Source organism: Phaethon aethereus (assembly GCF_964289735.1).
Source record: "Phaethon aethereus genome assembly, chromosome: 2".
Classification (NCBI taxonomy): Eukaryota; Metazoa; Chordata; class Aves; order Phaethontiformes; family Phaethontidae; genus Phaethon; species Phaethon aethereus.
In genome coordinates this window covers 122,033,976-122,044,758 of record NC_138582.1, presented here as the reverse complement: position 1 = coordinate 122,044,758, position 10,783 = coordinate 122,033,976, and the positions used below count along the sequence as shown (strand labels likewise).

Sequence of the window (10,783 nt, the reverse complement as noted above, 5' to 3'; positions counted from 1 at the left end):
GGATTCTGTGTGACTCTGTTCTTAACCCAGGGGAATAGCTGAGGAGCAGTATGGAGAGCTGATGCAGAACTCCCTCTTCATGTATTATAGTTTCTTCAGTGTTTTGCTATCAGTTATCCCATTGCTCCAAGATTCTCAGAGGAAATAATTATGGAACAAAAGGAAAGCATCTAACTATTTAAATATACAGATGACACTTGCTGAGTTTGCAACAAATGACAAATATTTCATTTGTTTCAGTATGTAAATTAAAACATATAAAATTCTTGAGACAAAAATGATAGTTAGAAATGTAAATTAAATTCCTGTGGAACTGCCTTACTCCTGCAATGCAATGTTTGGCAACAAATTTACGCAGCTTTTGTCTGCAAAGAATTGTTTCTATCCATGAAAAATTCTTAACACTGAGTCCTATAGCTGATACAGCTACATTCAGCTTAGCACTGGTAGAAACACTAATATTCATAGTCCTGTGTTTTTCAGCTACGTTGATTAAATCGGTTATTTGGCAGGTGTAAATTACATTGTGAAAAGTTGCAGGGGCACATTTGCCTGAAGTGCCCTTAGGCAGAAAGGGCAATCTTATTTGGCAAGACTTTCAGTATAGAATATTTTAATTTGGAGAGCAGTTTTATGTAGAACATGCAATTTTAAGTTTGGTAGTATGATTATTATTTACAGATAAAATATTTAGAATTTGTAGCTACTGGACCACCTGTAACTTTTTGAATGTGTTAAAAACTTTGTAAGTGGAAGATTCTATCACCTGTTCAAAATTTTGATCACATTTCCTGAGAGGAGGCCTTCTGTAAAGTAATTATGTTAGATCTTGCTGGAAGTATATAACCCCTATTGTTGAGAATTGGGAGGGTAAGTACTCTGCATCAATGACTATTAAATTTGAATGCTTCCCCCTCCTCCTCCTTTCTTTAGAGGTTCATTTGTTTATGAGACTAACACTATGTTTCCAATCTATTGCCTGTAAAGCATCCTTAAGTATGGAGAACTTCATTCTGTATGAGGAGATTGGAAGAGGAAATAAGACAGTTGTTTATAAAGGAAGAAAAAAGGGGACAATTAATTTTGTTGCCATTCTTTGCACTGATAAATGCAAAAGAGCTGAAATAACAAACTGGGTAAGTAATTTTTTTTCCTTCTAAATCTGGAAAAAGATACAGCTTACAAAATCCTTGTAGCACAGGTAATATAGAAGAAAAATACCATGTGCTTCTTTACATGGAGTTCGTCACCATTTAGATCAGCTTCTTAACATTTTAAGTTCTTATACTTTAAATGGAGTCTTATTTTAATGTATTTATTTCTTCATCTGATTTTTATTGTTGTTTAAATCACATCCATGAACCCATGTTTACAGGCTTACTGTTTCTATGATGTAAAAACAGTTACTTGCATGTAGTGGTTTGCTTTATTCTGTTATTAGTTATGCAAATCCAGGGGTAGTAGTATCTTCCAGTAAATAATCAATTTCTCACTTACCAAGAAGAAATTATTTTTGATGAAAGAATAGCATTTAAGGTGAATCAATTTTGGTTTGTAAAACCTTGGCAAAGTTTTAAACATATAGTACTTTCCAGAAACGAAACTGTAACTGATGAAGTTAGACGTTTCAAATATTTTATTTTTCCAGTAGATAAATTTTTGTTTGTGTAGTGGGTTGACCTTGACAGGATGCCAGGTGCCCACCAAGCTGCTCTCCCTTCCTCAGCTGGATCGGTGAGAGAAAATATAATGAAAGGCTCATGGGTCAAGATAAGGACAGGGAGGTCACCCAGCAATTACTGTAATGGGCAAAACAGACTAGACTTGGGGGAAGTAATTTAATTTATTGCCAAACAAATCAGAGAAGGGTAATAAGAAATAAAACCAAATCTTAAAACACTTTCCCCCACCCCTCCCTTCTTCCCATACTCACCTTCACTCCAAATTTTCTCTGTCTCTTCCCCCTGAACAGCACAGGAGATTGGGGGTTGTGGTCAGTTGATCACATGTCTCTGCTGCTCCTTCCTCCTCATGCTCTTCCCCTGCTCCAGCATGGGGTCCCTCCCATGGGAGACAGTCTTCCATAAAGTTCTCTAGCATGGTCCTTCCTGCAGGCTGCAGTTCTTCAGAAACTGCTCCAGCCTGGGTCCTTTCTACATGTCTTGTCCATGGGGTGCAGTCCTTGAGGAACAGACTGCTCCAGTGTGGGTCCCTCACGGGGTCACAAGTCCTACCAGCAAACCTGCTCCCGCGCAGGCCTCTCATGGGGTCACAGGCTCCTTTGGGCACGTCCGCCTGCTCTGGCGTGGGGTCCTGCATGGGCTGCAGGTGGAGATCTGCTCCACCGTGGAGCTCCAAGGGCTGCAGGGGGACAGCCTGCCTCACCACGGTCTTCACCATGGGCTGCAGGGGAATGTCTGCTCCACTGCCTGGAGCACGTCCTCCCCCTCCTTCTTCATTGACCTTGGTGTTTACAGAGTTGTTCCTCTCACATATTCTCAGTCCTCTCTCCAACTGTTCTTGCGCAGCACTTTCCCCCACGCTTAACTTCATTATCCCAGAGGCGCTACCTTATTGGCTCGCTGATCTAGAGTAAAGTTATATTGTCTCTACCCCACCTCTGCCTTAAGTCCATATAGATTGCCTTTTTTTTTTCCCCAGTTAAGTTTGTTAAAACCTTTCTTCTAGGTTCGTCTGACTCATGAAATCAGACACAAGAATATAGTGACTTTTCATGCATGGTATGAAACAAGCAACCATCTCTGGCTTGTAGTGGAATTATGCACAGGTAAGATAAGCCTAAAAGGTAAAAATTTATAAAGTGAGTATTTGTAAGAGATTTCTTATTTTTTATATTTGTTTCTCCACAACAAATACTTGGATCTTTGAAAAAGCTTAGTAGTTATGTGTTTATTAATATATATAAAAATGTTTTTGCTTTTGGAAACATTTTTACAAATGAATTGAAATCCTGTTTTTCTGCTTCACTTTATATTTGTGTTCAATGTCAATTGATGTGATATAATGTTGGTTTTTAATAGCCGAAGAGATAGGGCTAAAACAAACTGTGAGCAGTTGGAGTGTAGTTAGGTAAAAATTACTTGAGAAAAGTCTTCTAAGGACTGGCAGCTTTGGCATTCTTTTTTCATTTTATAGCACACAATAATAAAGAGAGCAAGGAGCAAATCAAGTTATAAAGTACAAATGACTTAATATTGCTCAAATGGATGTTTTAATCAAGGAGCAATTCTGTAGTTAATAGTAAACTATTTACATTTTCTTCCTGTTCAGTAGACGTATTTTGACTTTTGTGTTAAGACATTAATTTGGGAGCTCTGAGAACCCAAAACTGCATTAAGTGATTCACTGAGTTTTGGTAGGTTCTCATCAATCCATTAAAGATACCTTTTAAAGCTTTCTCTAATTGTTTGTGATGACTGCATGTTTTAAACTCCGGATAGTATGCTTTACTCCACATGGAAAGAAAAGGTGGCCAATTGTGCAAGTGATGCATGTTAAGATTTTCATGTCTGGAGTTTGTTTCATAGTAAAAGTCCATATTACAGCCTTTTTTTCTGTCCAGAATTCTGTTTCAAAAATTTCTGAAGAAGAGAAGCTACAAGTTCTGGAAAAAAAAATCAGGTCATTCTTTCAATGATTAAAAGTGAAGTTAATGGCTCATGTGGAGGCTTTGGTTTATTCGCTTAGTCTAACTTACGGGCACATACTTAGGTTGTTAGACAGGCAGCCTTTTAATAAGCACAGTTTGAACAATTAGCATGTATTTTTACCTTGCAGTATTGCAATTGGCTGCCAGGAGAGTGTCTTGAAGCTGATTTATAAATAGAAAAAGACATGAATTTCTTATTGATTTTGTAGAGCCTTGAAAACTGCTTTTGAAATGTGGAAGATCTTTCTCACTTGTCTCAAGGTGGCAAAGTGAGTTTCTCTTAGCAGATGCAGCATACTTCTGTGTTGCTAGTTTCACTTTTTCTTTGTGTATTTGGTCATATTATGGAATTATTCAATATGTAGTCCTCTAAATTACATTATTAAAAAAAAGTAAACATGATGGAAAATTCTTTACTGTAGCTATGTAATATGGCTTTAAAGGAATGACTGATTTACTAAACAGCATAAAAAAGGCTTAGGAGGAAAATAATTTTAAGATTACCTAGTGTTGAATAATTTGAAGAATACTGTGATTACAGACCTTTTAGTCTTGCTATTCTCTGAAAGAAATTACTTAGCAAAGGGAAAAAGCTCAGGAAAATCTATTATGTGATTTGGAATAAAAGATCTAGTATCCTTTTCTATGAAAAGCTCTCCTAATCCCTGTTTTCATTCAGGGACTTTAATTTGTGTATTTGTGGGGTTTTTTTAATCTGCATGATTTGGCTAAGATATAAATAATAGATAACCCAGGAAACCCATAGATAATTCGTGAAATACAAAGTGTAGTCTCAGGGCAACAGGTTTGGTGCAGGAGTAGTAAAGGGTCAAATGAGGTTGAGGAAAGAGGTTTTGAGGGAGATGAGAATGTGGATTTTAGGATAGGAGACTGGGAGAGGAAGGAGGGAGACTGGGAGAGGAAGAAGAAAGACTGTTTGAGCAAGGAGTTTGTGGGAAATGAGATTAGGAGAAGTCCAAGTCCTATGAACAGTTAGGACAGGAATGGCTCAAATGGGATGAGTCTGAGAATTAGTGGGATGTGAGGAAGTAGGTGATGCGGGAAGATGAGAGATTTTTGCAAGGTCAGAGAAACAGTAGCAATCAGTGGGGAAAAGCATAGAGAGTGAATGTGAAGCCCAGGGAAGGACACAGAGGATGTATGTTGGGGGGTATTTAGAAGGCTTTGTAGGTGTAATCTGATCAGAAACGGAGGGAAGGCTGGTTGGAAGGAGAGTGGTGATTTTGGAAGGACAGAGAAGGGTCTCATGTTAGGATGAGAAGTTCGAAGAGATACGAGTAGGACTTGCTGGGCCAGGAAGCTGGGATTTGTGTGAGAAACCTGGAAAGTGAAAGTTTAATCCTAGGTATTTTTGGTTTGGTTTTGAATTTTTTTTTCTTAAAAAAAAAAAGGGGGGGGGGAAGAGATAGAGAAAACGCTGAAAATTAAAGAACTGGGACACATGAGTCAAGAGAAGGACTGTACAGAAATACTATGTGTGAAGAACAAACAAAAGAATTTATCTGTTGGATGTTGTTGACCTCAAGACCTCAGAATGTAACTCAGTTTTACTATTTCTGTTATCTGAATTCAGTGGGAAATTGCCTGTCATTAGCTTTAGCACTTGTTCACAGATGTTGATCGCTGTTGTTCATAGATGTTGATTATTTATTCTTTTAACTCATGCAGCAGGAATCTGGTTAAGGAATTTGAATAAATCCACTGGATACTATTACATTGTGAAATGGCACAGTTTCTGGGTTTCTTTTTTCCCTTCTGTTTCCTTTGTAAAATAAATCAATATTAAAGAAATTTTGAAGTCATGTACCCAATTTAATCATAGTCAAAATTAAGATTTTTGTCCTACTATTGGAAATAGATTATTTTTTCAGTACATATTAGATTTTGTAACTATTATGTAATCTGAATAAATATTTTTAATAGCTATTGGTAAGGATTTTTGCCTGACATCTTTTGAAGAAGCTTGTATAATGTCCTTGGGAATTATTATTATGCAGTTGCTGACTATGTGTAAACATATTTCAGGTGGTTCTCTAGAATCTGTTATTGCTCAAGATGGTCATCTACCTGAAGATGTAGTGAGAGAATTTGGTGTTGATTTGATTACTGGTTTATACCATATTCATAAGCTTGGAATTATCTTTTGTGAACTGACGCCTGGAAAGGTGAGGAGGGGACACTGCATGTTACTTTGTATGCCATCAACATTTAATTCATTATTTCTGTTCTACTGTTTGTAAGAGGCTTTCCTCAGGTTAGAGGCCAGTTGAGCTTTATATTATATGTGAAGACAATGAGAGACAAGTCTGTAGCTTGAATATTTTATGATCTAATTGATTTCTTTCCCTGTTGTATGTTTGATACAATGCGATAGATTCTTTTTTATTTGGTGTACTGGTTTGAATTAATGAAGGATTTTGGTTCTCTGTCCTTGGACGTACAACTTCGTTGTTATACCGATTCTATCATGCTGCTGAATATTTTGAAATCACAGAAAATCCTAACGGGGGAGTAAAGTTAACTAAACTTTTTTTGTTAATGACCTTCTCTATTGTTTCCAAATGCCATTTAAATTATCATCTTACTCTTGCATAAAAATACAAATCTTTGTGTACTTTCTGATTTTGTGTATGTGTGTGGAATTTATGTATAGTTTTTTCAAAGTCCCTGTTTGTTTTTAATTTATGTAGTAACCAGAATATCAGTATAACCAGAAACTCTTGCTTAGCAGTTTTTGAACTTGATCTGTAAGTGATCAAGTTGCACTTTTCTGAATTTTTTGTAAAATCTTGCACAATTATACTCAGTCTCTGTCATTTGTGGGTCCAAAAGCACTAAAAAAATATATGAATAAAGCATAATGGAGATGTGTCTGTATTATTGCAAAGAATGTTGCTGTAAAGTACTCCTTTGAACACAAAATATAGAGTGCTAAATTAAGACATCATTTGGGATTATGAAGCTTTTAATTATAAGAATAAGCAGTGACCGCATAGAGAAAACTCTTATCATCATGGGACAAAATCTTTGGCATTTTCTGCTAAATAAAATTAGAAAGATTCACTTCCCTTCCCCCCCCCAAATGAAACAATGTTTCTTTTTACTACACTTTCATTTTCCTATACTGTTTTACTCTACTTTTACTTTCTTTTCTATAGTAACATTGTTATTAATTGAGATTTAATAATGATTAAACAAAAGTACACTTGAAACCTCTTGAGGGTTCTATTGTAGGATTCTGTAATTTTTTGTTTATAAGAAAAAAGACAGCCAAAAACACAGAAAAGTTTTCCTTTATAGTGGTCATCTCTGTGTACTTAAATGGTTTGAGATTGTGATTTAAAAAAAAAAAAAATTTATACTTTGTGTTGGAAATTTCAGCAGTCATAATTTTTAGTATATGATACTTGTATGTTGCGTTATGTTTATTCTTCTAGATTCTGCTGGAAGGGCCTGGCACTTTGAAATTCAGTAATTTTGGCTTGGCTAAAGTGGATGGTGAGAACTTGGAAGAATTTTTTGCTTTAGTTGGATCTGAAGAAGGAGATGTCAGTGAAAGCACTCAGCAAAGATACCCGAAAAATAGATTTCGAGGTAGGATATTTTTACTAGCCAAAATTAACTCATACCAAAGGGACAGAGTGAAAGTTGGAAAAAGCCTTTGTTTGAACTAATTTGGAGAGAAGACCTTGAAATAAAATAGTTGTTGATTGCTCTGTTGGGGCTGACTAAATTCCTAGAGAAACTGAATAATTAATTCTGTTGTGTTATCATTTGTAAAGATTAATGTGTTTGCCTGTGTCTTTGCAATGGCAAGCTTGATCTGTACATTTTCTGTAAGCAGATATAACATATCCTGCATATGGAGAATTTTTAAAGTAAGCTCAAAATCAAAATTTAGCTCTTGAGGAAGGTTGTTCAGAGAGTTTGTAAGTTATGGAGGGAACAACACCTGCAAATGAGTAGAAAGCAAAGAAACTGTATTTACAAGTATATGGTAATAATTCTAAGATTCACAAAGCCAGTTTAACTAAGAGCTGGAACAAATACACTTCTGTCTGTTATAAAATGTATGACATGTTAACAATTCCTGACCTTTCCTGCTTTTTGTAAATAGACTTCAGCGTATTTTTGGATTAAAGCTCATGTGTAGGTGATTATAGACTGTGTATGTTTGTGTAACAAACTTTGAACATAACATAACTGTAGGTGGCTTATTTTAAATATCTTTTTGCAGCTTTACATCAAATCCCTAAAGTATAGTTTAATGTACAAAGTGTCTATTCTGAGCATGTTTTCATTATTTTATAGACTGTTCTTGAATTTTCTTCTTTGTAGAAAAAAATTAGAAGCAAGATTTCAAGAATTTAAAAAAACAAAAATAAACAAGACAACCAAAAACCCCCAAATTGAGCATACAAATAAGATCTGAAATGTTTCAAGTCAGCTAATTAATTAAGAACATTAATTCTTGGTTTGGATTTGCTGAGGAGGCTTACTTATTAATTGCTGTTTGAGGAAAACTATGGTTGGAAGAAAAACCCTGTGAAATACTTTTTGTTCTTGATGCATTTCACATAATGTCAACTAAGTACAAGTAGTAGAATTAGAAGAATGAGAAAATTACTAAAACTTTGCAAATTCAGAGTTCAAATTGGAACTGGCTTCCCTAGCCAATGAAATTGTATTTCTGGTACTTAGTTGATATAGGACAGTGCATTTAAAAAAAAAAAAATTTAAAGGAAGTAGCAAAAAGAATCACATATTTACAACTTTTTGTGCTCCAGTTACAAAGTAGGAATTGGAGAATGAAGAAATAACTGATGTTGGAAGTATGATAAAGAAAAGAAGTGATTTAAAATTAATCCTGTTTTGTCTCAAAACATTTGGCTATGGCATTACTTGAGCATTTTAAAAGTTTATGCTGCAGATGCTCTCTGTAAGGTCTAGGACTAAATTGCATTTATTTAATGTTAAAAGTATACACAAAATTCAGTAAGTGCTGCACAGAACTGCTGCTTCTTTCATTGGAGACTCTGCACTGCTGTACTTTCATTGTCCTTTTTGATGCAAATGGTCCAAGTGATTACTAGTTTGAGGCTCAATTGTTTCAGTACCTTTTACTCAAGAATGATCATTTAACATATGAGAAAGTTACTGTGCTTTTATTTCAACAGGCAGACCTGTGCAACGCAGTAGACTGCAAATACTATGTTATTTTTTCATCGAATAAGAAAAAATCAGAAACTTGGTTTTAATCTTCCAAATATTTTATTAGTCATCATCTCAGAGACCTCTATTTCCAAGTTAAAGATTTGTCATAGCAGTTACTGTTATTTGGGATCAATGGAATTCCTGGCAATATTTTATGGGAAGAAAGCGAGCTTTCTTAATACTTTGCTGTCTCCTGCTGAAAGTCCACACTGGAAATACAAAGACCAAGAGCAGATCTTTATTCAGGAAGAAATACAAATCTAATCTCCTTCCTGTTGCCTTTCAGAACAGCTGTTTTGATGTGTATGGTTAATGACCTTTTGTCACTTAAAAAAATAAAACACAAGAACAAATGAATCCAAAAATAAACTTTTTAAAGGACTATGGAATTGACACTTTTGCTGAGTTTGTGTAATTTTTTTAGAGATTTTTGAGAACTGAGTTAGTGTTTAGATAGGAACTACTGTAGAAATAGCAACTGTATATTTCTTTTTCTATATCAAGGCAAAAGAGGTTTGTGAATAAGCTGCTCTGATTTGATATGTGATATTTTCTTAGTGTGTTAACATGAAAATAGCTGTAACTAGTTTAGATCAGTGATCAAGCTGGCTAGCTACCTTGTTTTTGTAACAGAGTTTTCTAATTCCATGAAGGTTTATGTCTTGGGATAGCTTTTTAAAAACAAGCAAACAGAAAAACACCAACACAAACCAAACCTGATGTAACATAATTACTTCTGTTACTCACGTGAGAATTATTTTTGTTCACCATTCTGCTCAGTTTGCTTGGCTCTGGAAGCTGTCAAGGCATATCAAAACTTTCTTTGCATTAATCACTGTGGTGGAAAAGTGTAGCACAAGCCAGCTTGGTTAACAGAAGTGAAATAAACAATAAAATGGCATATATAACCCTACATACTTCAGTAAAAGTGTAGGAGAGAAGTTCCTTTGAAACTACTTACATTTGTTGTCTCTGTTCTTATACTAAGTGAATATAATCTCTAACACTGAATTGTGGAGACAAAGGTTGAAATGTTGAACAGGATAAATGCTGAATGACTAATCCAAGCGTATTACACATACTGTATTTTGTAGGCTCTCCGTTATACACAGCACCAGAAGCAATAAAGGGAGAGGACTTCTCCAAAGCCAGTGATCTGTGGTCCTTGGGATGTTTACTTCATGAAATGTTCTCAGGTTGTAAGTTTGTGTATCTATCTAATATCTGTGGTAATGGAAACATAGGTCGTGGTTCTTAGGGTGAATTCTTGTTAACTTTCTAGGGAAGTTAAGACCTAGAAAAACTTAAGACAGGTTTTAAAGATTTCTTGAAGAACATACTAACTGTACTTTAAAAAACCCCCCACGGTCTTTATTAAATAATCAAGTGAAGTAATACTGTTGTTATTTTGACTGTGATCTAAATATTATGATACTAACCAACATGTATTGTTTAAACACTATGATTTAAAATTATAGCAGTCCTTGAATTCTGGCAGTGTAATGTTTTTCATCTCCTCAGTATTAAACTCTTCTCTTTGGAAGAGAAAAACTGTTTTACTAGTATAAAACTAGAGTCATTTGGTTTCCTGCAGATAAAGTACCTGTTAGCATTGGCTGCAGCTGGAAGGAAAATTTTACTGCAAAAGAGAATTACAGAGCAACCTTCTGATGTCTTAAACAATATGCTGATCTGTTGGATCAACATAGTTACAACTGAGATTTCTGCCTAGACCTTTTCCTGTTGTTTCATTGCAGATTCATACAGGACTATCATGGTGACCTCCACCAAGCCATCTTTGGTGCCTCTGCTGTCCATGGTCTCTTTTGCGGTTTATCATAGAAGAATTTAATCCTAGATTTTGTATTTAAATTGACA

General features: G+C 35.2%; 1 protein-coding gene across 1 annotated transcript in view; it reads left to right on the top strand.

The window, feature by feature from the left end:
* Nucleotides 1–992: 992 nt before the first annotated feature.
* The window catches only part of ULK4 (unc-51 like kinase 4), a gene marked incomplete at its 3' end in the record, with an annotated part of 257,242 nt that continues 247,451 nt past the window's right edge, over nt 993–10,783 (top strand). The window contains exons 1-5 of the mRNA XM_081996301.1: nt 993–1,136; nt 2,689–2,788; nt 5,717–5,856; nt 7,129–7,285; nt 10,000–10,101. Coding sequence (XP_081852427.1) covers nt 999–1,136; nt 2,689–2,788; nt 5,717–5,856; nt 7,129–7,285; nt 10,000–10,101 — 637 coding nt within the window. The 5' untranslated portion in view covers nt 993–998. The remainder of the gene's footprint in view (nt 1,137–2,688; nt 2,789–5,716; nt 5,857–7,128; nt 7,286–9,999; nt 10,102–10,783) is intronic.